The sequence below is a fragment of the Vipera berus genome (genome assembly GCF_964194415.1).
Source record: "Vipera berus genome assembly, chromosome: 8".
NCBI classification, from domain to species: Eukaryota; Metazoa; Chordata; class Lepidosauria; order Squamata; family Viperidae; genus Vipera; species Vipera berus.
In genome coordinates this window covers 20,969,516-20,989,605 of record NC_138211.1, presented here as the reverse complement: position 1 = coordinate 20,989,605, position 20,090 = coordinate 20,969,516, and the positions used below count along the sequence as shown (strand labels likewise).

At 41.6% G+C, this 20,090-nt stretch overlaps 1 protein-coding gene across 2 annotated transcripts in view; it reads right to left on the bottom strand.

Moving 5' to 3' along the window:
• The window catches only part of KAT6A (lysine acetyltransferase 6A), a 71,776-nt gene that overhangs the window by 34,585 nt on the left and 17,101 nt on the right, over positions 1-20,090 (bottom strand). For both annotated transcript variants that reach the window (XM_081334038.1, XM_081334039.1), the window contains 4 exons: positions 10,063-10,171; positions 5,589-5,704; positions 3,436-3,517; positions 1,547-1,682 (listed from right to left, as the gene is read on the bottom strand). In XM_081334038.1, coding sequence (XP_081190164.1) covers positions 1,547-1,682; positions 3,436-3,517; positions 5,589-5,704; positions 10,063-10,171 — 443 coding nt within the window. The remainder of the gene's footprint in view (positions 1-1,546; positions 1,683-3,435; positions 3,518-5,588; positions 5,705-10,062; positions 10,172-20,090) is intronic.

Below are 20,090 nucleotides of genomic sequence, written 5' to 3'. Positions count from 1 at the left end.
TCCCAATCTAGCCGTTCTGTTTTCCAGAAGTAAATCTTCCAGAATAAGAATAGGTATGCAATATTCTGCGCATATTTTGGAAGAGTGACAGTGTTTTGCACATCCCTGAATGAATCTTTTACCTTTTACATCAGGGGTCCTGAACCTTAGCAAACTTAAGATTTGTGGACTTCAACTCCCAGAATTCTAGGAGTTGAAGTCCAGAAGTCTTAAAGTGGCCAAAGTTGGAGACCCCTGTTTTACATAGCTTCCCAGTCTTTTTGCATTGGATTAACTGACAAAACATCGAAGGATTCAAATGAAATAATGAACCAAAGTTTCACTGTTGCAGCAACAATTCTGAATGTCTGGGAGATGACAGGGGTGCAAGAAGGTAAATGGTCTTCTTTAACATAGATCAACACTTTAATAGAACTGTACTCTGTTTTGAAAGGGGGGGCTAGAAAGGGATGCAATGTAGAAAATATCCATAACCTCAAAAAACTGGAGGAGAAAAGTGTGAGCGTTCCAGACTCACAAGCAAAATTTGTGCTTTCTAAGAGCCTTGGAAAACTGATAGTGTTGAGTACAGGGAGTCCTCGACTTGCAGCAGCTCATTTAGCGTCTGTTCAAAGTTACAACGGTGCTGGGAAAAGCGACTTATGGCCGTTTTTCACACTTACGACCGTTGCAGCATCTCCGGGGGTCACATGATCAAAACTCAGGCGAATGGCAACTGGTTCATATTTATGACGGTTGCAGTGCCCCGGGGTCACGTGATCACTTTCTGTGGCTTTCCAACGAGCAATGAGGAAGCCAGATTCACTTAACGGCCGTGTTACTAACTTAGCAATGATGCAGTGATACACTTAACAACCGGGACAAGAAAGGTTGTTAAATGGGGCAAAACTCACTTAACTAACTGTGGTGGTAAGTCGAGAACTGGAGCTTCAAACAAAACGTGAACGTTCTAAGAGTTTTGACCTTCTAACGAAATGGCCTGATGGAACGTTTCAAGTGGGACTGTTTTGTTAGGAACTCAAAATCAAAGTAAAATGTTTCAGGCACATCCCTAACTCAAAAGTTGTTACAGTTAAATGTATGTTCAAATATTTTTCCTAAGAATCAGAGCTCGCTAATGGCTCTAAATCAAGTGGAAATCCAGATCCCTGAAGGATTTTTAACGTGAGGGTAGCTCTTCTGCAAAATCCATCTTTTGCAGTGGTATTCTTTTAGAAAGAGAGAATTAAGAAATATCAGTACTGCAGGATGCCATCCTGTAAAAGTGTTTCCCACCTAACTCTTCCCAGTTCTTCATTTGGCAAACACCAAGGCAAGAAGTGGAAATAAATGTTGAAACCAAAACAATTGTTAAGTTTGAATATTAAAGAATTAAGTGAATCAAAAACAAATGTTTAAAGGAAAAATCTATTTAAAACTGAAATAATAATAGCCTCTTCCAAAATAGTTACTAAGACACTTGGTGCTCAAATTTGCAAAAAGGAGGACATCTCCAACAACAAAACTGCTTCAATCTCGATCACACTCCAAGCCTCAAAGTACTTACGTTGCATTTTGGTTCTTTAATCTGTTTTTGGGGCGACCTATTGGGTTGGCATAACGCCGCTTAATCTGTGCTGCCTTCTTTTGGAGTAGTTTTCTTCCTTTTTTACGTGGCCGACATATCTGACATATCCACATGCCTGCAAGATATAAACTTCGTTGTCATGCCAGTATCTTCCAAAGGCAGAGCACCACAGTCTTCCTTATTGGTGTTCCACATTTCTATCTTCTATCCAGACATTCTCGCACGGAATATAAAAGAGGAGTAAAACTTGACAGGGTAACAATGATAAAAACAGTAAAAAAAAAACATCACCACCCAAACAGAAAACTACCAAGAATAAAAGTAGAAAACGGAGATGGCATACTAAAAGTCAGTGAGAGAGTTTCCTAGAAAACTCAAGTTTTTAAAATGCTTTCAGTGAGTGGAAGCTAGCCTGATGTCGACTGGGAGGCTGTTGCACAGCATCAGTGCTGCTGCCACACAGCAGGGCCTGCTCCCTTTAGTGTCCTGGATCTTCCGAAAGTAAAGAGTTAGTAATAAGATTCTCCCCATTTGATCTGATCAATTAGGCCAACGCTCGTTAAGAGTCGGTAGTTCTGCAGCTATCTAAAAACTGAACCACAAATGGCTGTAAAGGTTAAAAGCCAGCACCTTAAATTGTACCTGGAAACCACGTGGCATCCAGTGCAGGGTTCACAAACCAGCGTTATATACTTCCAACGACAGAAGGTTAAAAAATACGCAACCTGGTGCCTTTTGGATCAATTGTAATGTTGGGGTAGCTTTTTAAGGTCAACCACAAATAGAGCCCATTATGGAAGTCTGGCTAGATTGCGACAAGCATGAGAATCACAGAGGCTAGGTTCTTGTGCCTGTCGTAGGGTTGCAACTGAAGCACCCGGTAAAGTTGGGAACCTTCTAAGTTATGGCATCCACCTGCTGTTCCCTCGTGAGTTGTGAATCCAGAAGGATCCCCACATCATGAACCTGCTCCTTGACAGGGAATGCTTGAGGTGGTAATGGAAAACTCCAGTGTATCCACAGCAGCTCAGATTTACTATGCTTTGGGTACACTAAAAAGCAGAGACATCACCCTGTCAACAAAAGTGCGTATAGTCAAGGCTATGGTCTTCCCTGTTGCAATGTACGGCAGTGAAAGTTGGACCGTAAGAAAGGCTGAGCGCCAAAGAATTGAGGCCTTTGAACTATGGTGCTGGAGAAGACTCCTGCGAGTCCCTTGGACTGCAAGGCGATCAAACCGGTCAGTCCTAGAGGAGATCAACCTTGACTGCTCTTTAGAAGGCCAGATCCTGAAGTGGAAACTCAAATACTTTGGCCACCTAATGAGAAGGAAGGACTCACTGGAGAAGAGCCCAATGCTGCGAAAGATTGAGGGCAAGAGAAGAAGGGGACGACAGAGAATGAGGTGGCTGGATGGAGTCCCTGAAGCAGTAGGCGTGAGCTTAAATGGACTCCAGAAGATGGTAGAGGACAGGAAAGCCTGGAGGAACGTTGTCCATAGGGTCGCGATGGGTCGGACACAACTTCGCAGGTAACAACAACAACAGGTACACCCTGCTCTCTCCCATCCAAATCCTGGCAATCCATAGGAACCAGACAAGGATATAGATGATACCACACCCTGAACCACTGGATATCTCCCAGCAGCTTCACACCTATGTTAAAAGCAGGGAAGAAAATCTAGTCTCGCCGTTCATTTTCTTGGCTCCTTTGTCGTAAAGCAGTTTCTTTTATTGCCCTGAAGCTCAAAAATGTGTAAATTGTTCGGCCAATCAATTATATCCTGTGTGTTAAAAGATTTTCCATGTAATCTGAGAAAATTTGCCTCCCATTTTGGATCATTTTTCAGCTCCCCCCCCCCTCCTTACCTTTTGGCATCCTGGTCAAAGGGGGATCACAACACTCCATATGAAAGCCCCGATCACATGAGTCACAAAATAGCATGTTATCCTGTAAAGCACAGATGTTTCTGGTTAATGTCTTGTATGTGCACACTCAAAGAGTTACAATCGGGGTGTCACCAAAGCTTTTGGCCATGGTTCAGAATACCTAAGGGAGCCACTGTGATATAGTGGTTATAGCAACTTCAAATCCCTTTCCAGACACAAAAATTCACTGCATAACTTTGGATCAGTTACCTTCTCTCAGTCTAACCCAGGGGTAGGCAACCTTGGCTCTTTTATGACTCGTGGACGTCAACTCCCAGAATTCCTGAGCCAGGGAGTTGAAGTCCACGAGTCATAAAAGACCTACCCCTGGTCTAACCCAATGGTTCTCAACCTGTGGTCCGTGGACCCCTGGGGGACCTGCAATGTTGTCACAAGAGGTCCACAAAGGCTTGGAGAAATGTGATTTTTTGAATTACGTCTTGGGATTCCGTGGCCACAAAAGGTATTTAAATGAGTCCGTGAAGTAAAGGTTGAGAACCACTGGTCTAACTATTCACGGGGCTGTTTGGGGGATAACTCTGGTGGTGGATCGTGCTACCTTGCACTCTTAGAGGAAGGGTAGGATATAAATCTACCTACTGTAACCAATTTAATTTATTTGTATCCCAAATAAATTTATTATTTTTACAAATAACTCAAGGAGGCAAACGTACCCAACGCGCTTTCCTCCTCCTATTTTCTCCACAACATCCCTGTGAGGTGGGTTGGGCTGAGAGAGAGTAACTGGCCCAAAGCCACCCAGTCGGCTTTCATTCCTAAAGTGGGACTTGAACTCATGGTCTGTACTTCCCAGGCTAGTGCCTTAACCACTAGACCAGGGGTAGGCAACCTTGGCTCTTTTATGACTCGTGGACTTCAACTCCCAGAATTCCTGAGCCAGCTTGGCTCAGCTTGGAAACCTCTCCCTTTCCCCTCAGCATGGCTGGCTTAGGAATTCTGGGAGTTGAAGTCCACGAGTCATAAAAGAGCTACCCCTGCACTAGACCAAACTGGCTCATTTAATAAATTAAGAGAATGACTTCTTCATAATTACTTCCCCCCACACAAATAAATAACTTATTTCATATGCCTTGCTCATATTTTAAAGTTAGCAGAACAACCACAAGGACCATCTTCTGCATGAAACCTTATGAAAATCCACATTGAACAAGACAGCCACCCCATATAGAACTGGCTTTGCAATTTTTTTTCATTCAGAGCTGACTTCTGTCTGTAGTAGCTGAAAATTAGAAATCCTTCTTGTTCACATTCCAGTTTGATTGATTTACTGATTTATTATCATTTTGTTGCTGATTAAATTGTCACAATTTTGGAAGCAATATGTATTACATTATCTTTTAAATAAATTTGTCACTATTGGGACAAGTAACATATTAAACTAACAGGCGTGCAAAATATTTTGTTAATGCTATTTATAAAGTGTCAACTTTTGTTTTCACATGTTTATGTTCTGCTTTTCTATTTATATGTAAAAAAAAGTCTTAAATGATGTTTACATAAATAAACATCAATAAGTAAAATCAGCCAGGCCTTCTCCACTGTACACGTTAGAAAGGAAAGAGAAAAAGGATCACTTGGGAAAAAATAAGTACAAGGGCCACAAAAACACTCTCGTGCAAACTAGCCTATCTAATGTCAGCCGCAGAATGACACAAAGCAGCACTCGCATTTGATGATTCCAGAAAATGGTCAGGCCCACAGGGGATATAGTAGTTCACAGGCTACAAGGCCCTTTGGAGCATTAAAAAGTAACCTCAGAGCTCTGGATTGTGCCCAGAAACCTGCTGGGAGTAACACAATTGTTACAACCGTTTCCTGCACTAAGCTCCAGCTGCTCCCACCGCACTTTGTGTCAGCTCTAGCTTCCAAATAGCCCCAAAGTATCTTTAAAGTGCTCTAACATGGATGTTACAAAGGTGTGCCGTGATTGTTGCTGAATCAAATCACAGAGTGCAAGTGCAAATCAGATGAATTCTGCAAAAGAGATTAGTCCACGTTTTAGCTAGAGCAAGTTCATCGGGTATCACTTCCGGAGCACTGACCCAGCACTGAACTTCAGCTCAGATACTCACAGCATTTTTGCCCTGATCTCGACAGGAACTGCAGGTTTTGCACTCAATGCACTGCCATCGTAAGGCCTTCACCCGAACGGTTAATTCTGGGGAGAACTTCAAGCAGGATGGATGACCTGTACGTGCCAAGGATGCAAGAGTGATTTCCACGACGCCAAGGAAAAACAGCAATATTTAGTAAAAAGTAAGGTTACAGGATCTAATGCAGCTCACTCTTGACTTCCGGAGAAGACTCCTAGCTTGTTTGTCAAAAGAGTTCAACGCATTCTCAGCACTTTGCATTAATTCACAGGCTATGCTTTCAAAAGGACATGGTTTCTTGCCCAACAACTTTGCATTTCAGTTTTGTGAGGAAAATTTTAGTTCTAAAAGATTTTTGTGAATGGCTAAAACCCAAATGGTTTCAACATGTCTGTGATTTACACACAATTTCAAAGTACCATTCATATACTTGTTAAATTTATCTCTATTTTCATCTGCATAGCATTTTTGGACAAAGAAATGCCATCTGGCACTAAAAATACTGCTCATAATAGAACGACCTGTCATCTGTTTTGAGGAATCCGTTTTGTAAATGTGTATCTAAATTTAATACAGGTAGTCCTTGACATACGACCACAATTGAGCCCAAAATTTCTGTTGCTAAGCATGATAGAAATTTGCCACATTTTATTACCTTTCTTGCAACAGTCGTTGAGTGAATCATTACAGCTGTTAAGTTAGTAACAAGGCTGTAAAGTGAATCTGGCTTTCCCCCATTGACTTTGCTTGTCAAAAAAAGGTGATCACATGACCTCAGGACGCTGCAACTGTCACGAGTCACTTGCGCAGCATCTAAATTTTGATCACGTGACCGTGGTGATGCTGCAACTATCGTTAAGTAAGAAAAATGGGCTTAAGTCACTTTTTTCAGTCCCGCTGTAACTTCGAACGCTCACTAAATGAACTGCTGTAATTCAGGACCCCCATGTCGTTTTATTTATTTATTTTATTTATTTATTAATGGGACTTATATTCCGCCCTATCTCCCGAGGGACTCAGGGCAGCTAACAACAACAAAACTTAAAGGTCTCTGTACAGTAAATTAAAATTAAAAATTGAAATAAATTAAAATAAATTAAAGAATAGAGTTAAAATTGTAAACATAATTAAAATCCCTGTCAGTCCAGGTCAGCCAGGTGGAAAAGGAGTGTTTTGAGGCCGCGGCGAAAGGACTGGAGATCTTGGGCCATCCGAAGCTCAGGGGGGAGTTGGTTCCATAGGGCTGGCGCTCCCACAGAGAAGGCCCTCCCCCTGGGGGTCGCAAGCCGACATTGTCTGGCCGACGGTACCCTGAGGAGGCCTTCTCTGTGTGAGCGTACTGGGCGATGGGAATTCGTTCCCGGCAGCAGATGGTCCTGCAAGTATCCCGGGCCTAAGCCATGTAGGGCTTTAAAGGTAAGTACCAGCACCTTAAATCTCACCCAGATCATTCTGGCTGATCGTACGATTCCAGCGCTACTGTATGCTGATGATGTCGTTGTTATGTCTACTTCACAGGCGGGAATGAGGAAAACATCAGCTTTATTTTGCACAGAGCAAAATCTATCAATAAATTGTCAGAAAGCCAAAAGTTGGACATCATAAAATTTATAAATGGCAAAAAAAGGGATGCCAACTGAACAGGTGCGTACGTATAAATACCTTGCAGTGCAATTTCAGGCTTCCTTATCCTGGCATGTTCGTTTTTTCTTATCGGCCCATATTGCAAAGCTATTGTAAGATTTTACCATTCAAAAGGAGCCCATTATAGTCCTGCAGCCTCAAAGGTCTTCCAAGCTCAGGTAGTCCCTCAGCTTCTTTATTGGCTCCCAAATTTGCTCTTTTACAAAGCTTCATGTTATTGAAACAATCAAAAATAAATGCATTAGAGCCATATTGATGGTTCCAAAATTTATTTAAAATGCTATCCTATATGCAAAAACAAGCATAGATTCTCTGGATGCTAGAGAATCCTTTTTCTCAACTTCTGGCTAAAGTTAATTCTACTTCCTATAGGTTTGGCCCCCATTAGTATTTACAGATTATCTGAACTCATCATGGCTTTGAAAAGCACTTGATAAAAAGTTCAGTTGCCAGGCCTCTCTATGAAAAATCTAGGTTTGCTAGGTTTTTCCAATGCTACCACCGCCCTTAAGAAACTTAACTTGGGATACAGATCTCCAAACAATGATAAGTGTCACGCCTCAATATTTATCATTTAGCTTCCAAAAGATTTGCTTCAGACTATTTAATCATTTATTCCGATTTTAAAATTTTGCAAGGCCTTCACTGTAAGCCAGGTTGGATACTTTGCCCAGAGCAGTCCTGTTTGGACGTTTTAAGGGTACTTCTAAGCACCTTTGATTATGTCCATGGGGTGAGGGTTCCCTAGAAACTCTAAGCCAAGGGTCCCCAACTCCCAGTACTGGTCCACAGCATGCCAGCAACCGGCCCGTGCAAACAAGCAAAGCCCCATCCGCTGGATGCAGGCAGCACATAAAACCATGCCCCCTGCGGTCCAAGGAAAAACCTCTCTCCACGGAACCGGTCCCTGGTGCCCAAAAGGTTGGGGACCTCTGCCCTAAGCCACGTGAACTCTAAACAGAACCTCAGGCATCCTGTCTTGAAGAAATTTCCAAGTAGGAAGTGCAATTTCTATTTGATATTACTTCTTTTAGACAAGGATTTGAAAATTATCTCTCAAGTCACCCACTTCAGTGCTACCATTTCTTCAATACACTTCATTATTATTTAGATTTGGGTTTTTTCATTTTATATTATTTTTATTTTACTTTATTTGGATATATGTAGTATTTTTGTTATTAATTGTTTTTAGATATATTACACTTATAGTTTTTTTTTTGTAAAAGAAAAAGGTGCCAGAACTCCGTTCCGAGCGTTCTGTGAGAAAAAAAGCCCTGTATATATGGAAATATGTAATACTTCTTTTATTGTTTTTAACCTATCTGTCTTTAGAGCTGTAATAAATTTGTGTTGAGTTGAGTTGAAAGTTTGAAGACCACCCAACTTTCCTTTCTGTTTACTTGTTAGTGAGGTAAATTGTTCTGTTTTTAATTCCATGTAGTCCTTGATGTAGGGGGCACAGTGAATTAGTGGCTAAGATGCTGGGCTTGTCAAGGCAAAACATTGGCAGTCTGAGTCCCAAATATCACATGATGGGGGGAGCTCCCGTTCATGCCTCAGCTCCTGCCAACCTAGCAGTCCAAAAGCAAATCCGAGGAGATAAATAGTTATTACTTTGGTGGGAAGGTAACAGTGTTCCATGTGCCTTGGCATATAATCATACTGGTCACATGATCACAGAAGTGTATTCAGACAACACTGGCTTCCTCATGTAGGAAATGGAGATGAGCATCACCCCTAAAGTTGGACATGACTGGACAGGTGAAACCTTTACCTTTTTCCCCCCTAGTCCTTGATTTACATCAAACAATTACCGGTAGGAGCAGAATTTGTTGCTAAAGCAACACAATCATATGGCGTGACCATATCATTTAGTGATGGCAATCTCTGCAATCCCAGTTCCTATTGCTAATCGAATCTCCCAGTCGTTGAGTGACGTGTGAAGCCAAAGTCAGAGTGAAAGCTGGCAGGAAGTTGAAGCTGCTGCTGGGCGGGGGAGAGAACAAGGGTGTGAGAGGCACACGTGGGCAGGATGTGAGGGACTGCACAAGAGGTGGATTATGGAGGGTGCGTGGGGCGCACCAGTGGCCAGCACCGCACAAGCAGAGGGCCAGAAGAGATTGTTATCCCAGCAACTTGCCATCTTTCCCTGCCACCTTCCCCACTGACCTTTTGGAGAAGCTAGCAGGGAAAAGTTGCAAATGGCGTTCATGTGATCACAGAATTGCAACCAGTCCTAAGTGCGAGTCGATTCCCAAGCACCCAGATCACTATCACAGGCCTGTGAGAATGCTGAGATGGAAGGAACTATGAGGACCAGTCATAACTATAATTCACTCAGTGCCGTGATAACTTCAAGCAGTCGCTGAATGAATGGCCGTATGTCAAGGACTACTAGTAGAACAAAAATAGCTTATGTTATCTCAACTATAACTTGCCGACCCTGAGCAACAGGGACAATGGACGAGCACCTGGTTTAAAACACTGTACACTAATAGATTCATGCCTGATCTCCACTGAAACTCACATGGAAATCCCTGAAGAGCTGGGAATTAATGCAGCTAAACAAGTGCTGACGTCGGGTCCTTTCCTGTCGACTGATACAGAATCACCCTAGCCAATCAATGCAGATGAGAGCACTGTGACAGTCCGAGGAAGAAAGACCACGATTATTCCCATTATCTTTAGAAATGTTTACTTGCCTTCAGGCCTAAGGAAGTACAAAGGCCAAGTGCAGGGTGGCTCCAACCAGATGAACAAATGGATCATCACAAATGCTGGTGCCTCAAATACACGGAAAGTCACCTACCGCTATTGCCGCAATCAGCACAAGAGATCAGCTCCTCGGGTTTCTTTTCTCGGTTCTGTTCTTTTGTACCAAGGCAGAAACTGCAGATTGGGATTGGTTCAGCAACTGGCTGCAAGGGTGGGGTGGGGTGGGGGGAGGGGGGGAGAGAGAGAGAAAACACAAGCTTTCATTAATTGGCATGTTTGCAAAATACTGTACAAAGGTACCACAGTAAAGAAGGCTAACCGTCACATCAGATGAGAAATGTAAGAACTTGGGAGTCCAGGACTGAGTCTCACTTTCAAAGTCTTAAGTACCTAACAATGAACGCAGAGCTCAAGGAAGCTCGGTCCAAATAACAATGGCAGGAGCAAACGTATAGAGAGAAAGGTGTTCGTGGCGCCTCGGTCCAAAGGAGAAGCTGGCTCAACGTTGGACGCTCCTTTAGGCGCACGTAATCCAGCCAGGATTCGAGTCAGTAGTTTGAGAAGACCAAGTCAGTCAATATTTCTGTCCGGGATCATTGCAGGACCCACAAATGGTCGCTAAGAATGGAAGGCAGCCGATCTCTAGGTGGGGCCTTGAGCAAATTACGTTCTCAGTCCTACTTTCTGCACTAGGTTGTCACTAAAATAAAGTACAGTTTCATATGTTTCACTACAAACTCTAGGGCAGACATGTCAAACACAAGGCCCGGGGGCCAGATCCGTCCCGCGAAGTGGTTTCATGTGGCCCACGAAGCCATCCTGGAAACAGTGAGGGGACGGCCCCCACTGCCTTGGCCCTGGGCCAGAGACCCTCCTTCTGCCAGACACCCTCAGATATGTCCCACTCCTGCCCAGGCACCCATAGGCACCCTTGATGCGAACGATGTAGAGCTGGCCACGCCCACCCAGTAGGCCATACGCACTCTAGCCACGCCCACCCAGTAGGCCACGCCCACCCTGGCCATACCCACCCGGCCCCCTGAGGGCAACTGCAATGCTGATGCGGCCCTCAAAGAAATTGAGTTTGACACCCCTGAAATAGGGGCAAGGTGGTGGGGAGAAGGTGAGGGCAACCGCAATGCTGATGCGGCCCTCAATGAAATTGAGTCTGACACCCCTGCTCTAGGGGAAAAAATGAGAGACAAATGTGATTAAGTGGTCACACCCTCTTTCCACATTCAGTATATGCTATCCCAGGGCTCTTCAAACTCGGCCCCCTTTTATGACCTGTGGACTTCAACTCCCAGAATTCCTCAGCCAGGCACGCGAATTCTGGGAGTGGAAGTCCACAAGTCATCAAAGGGCCGAGTTTGAAGACCCCTGTGCTATCCAGTTGCCAGATGTGGCCAAGAGCTTTCTCTTATCTGGCTCAAAATAAATGAAAGCTCTATATATTTGTATCCTTTTCTTCTTCAAAGCTGCAAGTGGAATGCACGGCACAATGACTTTTATAAAAATGAAGCGACTTAACATTTAGATGCAAAGATTATTTTCCTAAAATTTGATTAGCCCAGCTACTTAACATTTTGAGATGCTCCCATACAACCGCCTAGAGATTGAAAAAGTCAGGTCATAAAAGTAGCTCCAACTTTTTCCAAGCTGGTTTTCTTCACATCCACTAAAGCTCACTTTTTCATATAAATACCATCTATTGTAGAAGAAATATAAACCCTAATTCCAGCAGTAGTAAACTACTCAACATGCCTAAGGTATCTGGAGCTGGGGTGGAGACTGAGATAGAGAAGATTTCTAATAACTAAATGTTTCAGAGTGGGGATACCACCAGCAGATGGAAGAGCAGACAGCCTCCGTGTAGACTGGATGAAGGGCAACAAACGGTAAAAGATATTAAATGCAAGTGTCACAATTATGGATATGGGGATGATAAACCTGACTGACATAAATATTGGTGGGATCTGAACTAGATGTGTCTGTGCAAGAAATCTGATGTTGTTACAAGCACGCGAGTGCTGAATTGCAATCATGTCATCACGGGGATGCTGTGAGGACCAGAACTTTGAGGTCCATTTTTTTCAGCAAGAGGACTGAACAAAAGGTCATAGGTGTGCAGAGGGCTTAAGCATTATGGAATTGGCAAAGCCAAAGCCGCTTTGTTCTGTGGCACCTGCAACTATCTTCCAAGTACCTGACAAAGAGAGCATGTTCTCCCTCTAACTCGAGAGGTTCACAAACCCTAAAAACGAGGAGGAAGATTTGGAAAATCATGGCCTGCTTTGTACCCTTGCACACACACACGCCTCCCAGAGACCTCAGATCATTCACACTGGTTTAAAGCGCCACACAAGCCGTTCTTCTATCCCAGCCCTGACAGAAGACCAGTATAGGACCACTTGTCACTCCTGAACCATGAGTACAGGGACTCCTTGAATCATAACCGAAACTGACCCCCCCAAGTTTTTAAGTGAGACATTTGTTAAGTGAGTTCTGGCCAATTTTATGACCTTTCTTGCCCCAGTTCACTGAATCACTGCAGTTGTTAGTTAGTTGTTAAGTCAATGGCTTCCCCATTGATCCTGCTTGTCAGAAGGCCACAAAAGGGGAATTGCATGACCCTGGGACACTGCAACCATCATAAATATGAGTAAGCTGCCAAGCGTCTGAATTTTGATCACGTGACCAGGGGGGTGTTGCTCATCAGGCTTGATTCAAACCAAACTTCTCCCCTTCTTGTAGATGTTAAATGATGCCTAAGGGGCATTTCACCAAACTAAATATACAAGGAAGATCAGAATGAAATGTTTAAAAGATGCAAGTGGATGCATCATAGTACAGCCAGGAAGGAAGGACTCTAACCGCTAACAGATCCGTTCCACCAAGCGGGAAAAGACAGCAAGCAACACGTAAATTTCTCTTTTGCAAAAAGAAAAATTCTCTTCAAAAAATTGAACTGAACTGAAAAATTCTTGGAAAAGGTCAAATCAAAACGGCTACTGCCCATCTCACTTTTTTTATATCACCTCACCTGACTCTCGTCTCATTTGCTCTGGTTAGCTAAGCAACAAATCAGCAACTCTGAAGGACCAATAGGGAAAGACTCACAACAGAGGGTAAGAAGAACATTTTTGAGAGTGTAAAGCTGTCCTCTAGCTGTCATCCCTAAGGGAGTTACCGAATAATAAACTAACAGTTTTACAAGTGCAATCAACACCAGTACCTTTAGAAAGAGAGTGTATTGAACGTTACCAGGATACAGTTAGGATAAGAGAGAGAGAGAGAGAGAGAGAGAGAGAGAGAGAGAGAGAGAGAGAGAGAGAGAGAGAGATGAGAGAGAGATATAGACAGAGATAGATAGATAGATAGATAGATAGATAGATAGATAGATAGATAGATAGATAGATAGATATAGATGATAGATAGATAGATAGAGATAGATGATAGATGATAGATAGAGACAGAGATGATAGATAGATAGATAGATAGATAGATAGATAGATATAGATAGATAGATAGATATAGATGATAGATAGATAGATATAGATGATAGATAGATGATAGATAGATAGATAGATAGATAGATAGATAGATAGATAGATAGATATAGACAGACAGACATATATAGATATACACACACACATACATACATACACACACACACACACACACACACAAAGGCAGCAAAGAAATCTAGAGACAGTGAGGAAAGAAATAAACGTACACAACTGAAGATCTGGGGGGGAAAGACAAGGGACAGCGGCAGCAAGAGAGTTTGGCAGACATTCAACTCTCTCTGCTGTTTTCCTTTCAAGCACATCTATCGATGTAATGTCAGCAGAGCCGAAGGGAAAATGGGGGGAGGGAACAAGGAAAGGGAAGAGTCTCAGACTGAAAAAGAGTGAGACTGTTTTAAGAGTTGCCAGCTTCTCAGCACATAACACAAAAGCTGTCTGGGAAGCCCACTTGCTCGACAGAAGCAAAGACTAAAGTGTTCCCATAGCGAAGCATAGAGAAGAGAACAATTTATGGAAAGGAAGGTTTAATACAAAACACACAGATGCATAAATGGAGGTAGCAGCCAACAATTCTCTTCTCCGGGCGTTAAGAGCTCATTTCATCTATTTTGGGAGTTCTAAGTCCAGATGAGGACAGGAATATCAAACTCCTGCTTGCAGAAAGAGGTCTGTCTCTTCCCCATTTGCTGCATTTGTTCCATTTCCATCCTTCTGCTTTCTTAACCGCTTTAGGAAAAACAACAGAAGGGGAGGAGGGAGCAATGACAGTCTGGGCACCCAGTTTTAAAAAAACAGACAGCCACTCGTGTTCACACGCTGTAAGTACCTTGAAGCAGATTTACTTTCATGTACTCAGAACACAGGTATGGAATAGAAAGTCACTCTGCGAGGGCAGATATGATATTTCTCCCTTCTGTATATCACTCTCACTCTGTAGAAAATTAACCTTGGATGCATCAATCCCCCGAAGCATTGACTCAGATCATCAAAAATACATTCCTAATTCCTTGCATTACTATTAGTGCAGAATGTTAGGGTGGAGACAGGCTGAGAAGAGTGGCAGTGAAAACATCCCAAGCTAACTTCCTGAGACTGACCCTCCTTTCAGAATCGCCGGGGGCCTTTATGCGGCTTGCGTGCAGCTGGTGAATGTTTTCATTTGAACATCCGCTTTTAACATCTCCAGATTAAAAGTATCATAAATCTCAAAATGCCCTGACAATGCCTCTGTCCTTGGCCAACTGTACCCTTGGAGACCGCACAATCCTTTTAGCATGCAGAGATTTTAAGATCAGACCCTTTTTCATCTACGGCTGCGGGATACGGAAAACGCCACTCAATTCTGACACTGGGCCCAGAGCCTCAGAAGCGGCTATGAGACATTCTTTTGGGAATCCACGTACTTTTAAAAACACATTACAGAGAACGATACTTGACTCGGTAAGTTCAATAATGACTGTAATCTGACAAGTCAAGCATTTTTTTTTGCTTCTGTTCTTGAATCAAACAAAAGATAAAGCTTGATCCATTACACTAGTCCTTTATCAACTGCCCTCCAGATAGAGTTAAACTACAACTCTATCTGAAGGGCATTAAGGTTATGCTTTGTGGTCAGCCTAAGCGTAAGATTACTGAATCTCCAGATGTGCCTGACAACCTCTATCATTCACACCAGCATGGTGAGTGTGGATCTGCAGGACAAAAGCTGTAGTTCAACACATCTGCATGTTCAGTAGGGGTTAGAGACTTAGGCTAATTGTTCTTCAATCTTTAATGCAGCAATGTCCAACTTTGGCAACTTTAAAACTGGTGGACTTCAACTCCCAAAAATCCCCAGCCAGCCACAGATCTTAAAGTTGCTAAGGTTGGATAGCCCTGCTTTTAAGACTGCTTCTAAAAACATGCCATTGAAAGACTGATTTCTTCACCATTAAAGACTGCTTTCTCAAATCCCTAATCTCACAGCACTTTTAATTTCCTCTATCTTGAAAGCATAACAACGTGATGGGGTTTCTTATCATCACTTCAACTGCTGTTTCAGGGTGAAAACAATTGTCATGAATATATTTTCAAACTACTTTGCATTCTTACAGCAACCAGGATGACAGCCAGGTAAATAAATAAAACATGCAATAAAACAGATGTTATATAAGAAAGCAAATTAACAACACAACGGAACAGCACAGCAGAAACAGCTCACAGCTACTGAAACATGGGGTGGAAATAATATCAGCCTCTAATTGTAAAAAAAAATTGCTTAATATTTCACTACTGGTTCTCATAACTGGATTCACTAGGGCTATAAGGAGAGAGTTCATAAGCCACAATAAAAGACATACCTCTTAGCTGTTTTTAGTCATGAACAAAGAAACTGAAGTCAGAATAAAACAAAAACTGTGTCAGAATAAAACAATTTCAAGTTCTGATCTACTGCAGGAAAGCACCTTGGACAAAAAAATGAATTAGTCTTCTTTTGAAACCCTCTAAGGATTTTTTTCCATAAGATGAACAACGTTGAATATCAAAAATGTTCCCACTAAGAATCCATGGATTAATCTATTAATTCACAATACCCTGAGTACATCCACTTCACTGTGGAATGCTTCCTTCCTTCCTTCCTTCCTTCCTTCCTTCCTTCCTCCCTCCCTCCCTCCCTCTCTCTTAATTTATATAACTGCACAACTCACACATAGGTGGTTCTAGGAAACTTTCAATATTTATTTTATTTATTTATTTAATAATATTTATATACCGCCCTTCTCCCGAATGACTTTTAAAGAATTTAAAAGATCCATCATCATCATTGTCATCTTCCCTCTCTACGTCCCCTCCCCCGCCCCCCCATGGCAGTAACCATTCAATCAAAACAGCCACTTGATCAGCACCATTCCCATTTATGATCCGCAGGCCTGCTGACAAAACCATGTTTTTATGGTCTTTCAGAAAAGCAGCAGGGTGGAAGCCAACCCTATCTTGAGGAGAATGAAGTTCCATAAAGAAGGGACCACCACTGAGAAGGTTCTTCTTCATGGTCCCACCAGATGACAATCCTTCATCAATGGGACCCGTATCATACCGTGCCTTCCTGCCCCGATGAGCCAGGTAATTGTAATAGGGCAGAGGTGATAACCAGAACCCTGAATTTTACCTGAAGCAGATAGTCACCCAGCTCAACTCCCAGAGAAGAAGTAACACATGAGCAAGTCAGGTTTCGTGCAAAACTATTTAGGCCACTACATTCTGAATTAGCTGAAGCTTCCGAATCCTCTTCAAGGACACCCCCATTAAGAAAATCCTCCTATTTCCTTCAATTTATTATTATTACTATTTATTTACTCTTATTACTATAGGTTGTCCCAGACCTATGACAGCAATTGGAACAGAAATTTCCATCGCTAACTAATATGGTTGTAAAGTGCGATCACATCACTTAGTGATGGCAACTCATAACTGTGAAACGGTGGCCAAGTGCCCAGATCATGATCATGTGACTTTGGGGACGCTGGAATGGCCAGAACTCAGAAGAATGGTCACAAGCACCATTTATTCACCACCATAGTAACTTTGAGCAGTTATTGAACGAATGGTCTAGATCAGGGATCTTCAAACTTGGCAACTTAAAAGACATGTGGACTTCAACTTCCAGAATTTCCCAGTCAGCACGTTGCCAAGTTTGGAGACCCTTGATCTAGATCAAGGATTACCGATATTATTTCTACTCTCCTTTCTCCCATAAGGCAACAGAAAACCAATTATTTGAATCTTCCACACAACAATATCTGTCTGCAGATATTTCAGGAATATCATCCACATTTCTCTCCCTCACTATTTGTTATTTAAGACAGAGAAGAGAGCTTACCTGCCCACTGGACCCATTCAAGTTTTCAATGTGACTAGTGTAAATGTGATCAATTTTAACTTCCAACAAAAACATTTTCCAATGCAAAAACAATTTCTTGGTGCATTTTAAGAACCATTCACGTGATACACCATCCCCATTCTTAAGAAGCTTAAGAAAGAATAGCTTTTTATCATTGATATTAAACGTCTTCAAATCAATAGTGCTTTCTGAATACTAATATCCTGAAAAGAATGTAAGCTGCTTTGATTAAGGATATGCACAAATGCAAACTCAGGTTGTGCCCAAAATACCTTAACTGGTGTCAACACAGGAAGCCTTTTATAGAAAAGAACCAGCAAGCAAAGCCAAACGGTTATCATATCTAGAGTTATTAATACAAGAAGATAGACAACTTAAGATGAAATCAAGAGAGCAATTAACTGCAGAGGGCTTTCATTTTCAATGCTTTTATATGCACAGTTAAAAAAAGATTTATTACACTGTAGACAAAAAGATAATGGAGACTGAATGACACAAAACAGAAAATGAAAATGAATTGTGTACAAATTATGACAATGTGATTGCAATAATATACAACTTTTTGAGACTTGAAGCAGATGAAGAACAAATTAAAAGTTGAATGATTAAATGGCCTAAGAATTTTAATTATAATATAAGGATGGATCAATGGAAGAGAATGTGGACAAAAGGACTTAAATTCGCATTGTTTTATAATTTGAGAGAGAATTTTTATAAAATGCTGTGCAGTTGGCATAGGACCTGAGAAATTATCTAAGAAATATAAAGGACTTACAAAAGAATAACAGAAAAACAGAGTTGGGAGGGCCCTTGGAGATCTTCTAGTCCAACCCTCTGCTCAAGCAGGAGACCCTACCATTCCAGACAAGTGGTTGTCCAGTCTCTTCTTAAAATCCTCCAGTGATGACGCACCCACAACTTCTGAAGGCAAGCCATTCCACTGGTTAATTGTTCTCACTGTTTTAGGAAATTTCTCCTTAGTTCTGGGTTGGTTCTTTCCTTAATTAGTTTCCAACCATTGTTAGGAAACTAATTGTTCTAATTGACTTATGGATACTCAAATTAGAAAAGACAAACAATTATTTTATATATGATCATCGCAGCAAGATTATTTTATGCACAACAATGCAAAAATACTGAAGCACTCGCAATGGAGGAATGGATTGTGAAGATAGCAGAATTAGCAGAAATGGCAAAACCGCCGTTTGGTCAGGCACAAAACAAGAGAAGAAACCCTTGGACTTTTTGATGAAAATGGGAAAAAAGTGAAATTGTGTTTTCTGGATTTGATGCTTAAAAATGGATTGAATGGGCTAATGTTAAAGGAGGAGTCGGGATAATAAGTTTAGAACTATTGTAAAAGTCAGAAGTCACTTTTTTAATTGCTATTTTTTCCTCTTTCTTTAACCGAGTCTCTTCTGCACATTTTCTTTTTTCTTTTCTTTTTTCTTTATATATTTCTGTATTTGGGTTTTCTCTATGTAGAAACAATAAAAATTATATTTTTAAAAAATCTTTAAAAGTCTGCTTCTTTATTTAAGCAATTCTTTGTTCTGCAACATTCAGTGCTTCAAAACTCTGGTAGGTTATACTTACTGTGTGTTTTTTTAAAAAAAAAACAAAAAAAACAAAAGATACCTTCTGAACCAAGTAATCATTATGAGACAAGAGTCCTCATATCCTCTGATGCAGGGGTAGGCAACCTCGGCTCTTTTATGACTCATGGACTTCAACTCCCAGAATTCCCGAGTCAGCTGACTACCTCTGCTCTGATGGGACATGAGGGAAGACTCTGGCCAATGTTTCACACTCCTGTTCACAACAGCAGTGCAATTCAGAAGAAAGGGTCTGGATGTACAAGAACGAAGGCCGAGAGAGGGATCCTTGAAATTTGGGGCAATGGGAAACGTTTGACGTTACAAGTAGTCCTTGACTTACGACAGTTCGTTTAGTGACTGTTCAAAGTTACTACATCACTGAAAAAAAAGTGATTTGTGACCATTTTTCATGGTTTATGGCTATTGCAGCATCCCCACGGTCGTGTGATCAAAATTCAGACACTTGGCAATTGACTCGTATTTATGGCCTTTGCAGTGTCTCGGGATCACGTGATCACCTTTTATGACCTTCCGATAAGCAAAGTCAATGGAGAAGCCAGATTTCACTTAACAACCGTCCTACTAACTTAAAACAACTGCACTGATTTCGCTTAACAACTGTGGCAAGAAAAATCATAAAATGGGGCAAAACTCACTTTATTTATTTTATTAAATTTATATGCCACTTAACAAATGTCTCACTTAACAATATAAATTTTGGGCTCAATTGTGGTCATAAGTCAAGGACTACCTGTAGTTGCCTGTCCCTGATCAAGGGTGTAGCAGTTTAATCCACAGATATGATGCAATGAACATTTCACTGTATAACTAATACCTTATTCGGGCACCAGCAGGGTACATTAACCTATGGAGCTGGCAATTGTCCTACTGAAATCTATATAAATATCACCAATGCTCATTGACAGAAAGATCATTGTCTCTGACCTCAAACTAACACCAGTCATTTCCCTACTATGTGCCAATGGATGGGCATTTATTGTTTTTAATTATTATTGCAATAAATTTCCAAGGCCTGCCTATTTCTAAAACACACAAAAACAGCCACAGTTCTGAAGATTGGAACATTCCCCAAGATTTCAAAGTTGATCCATGG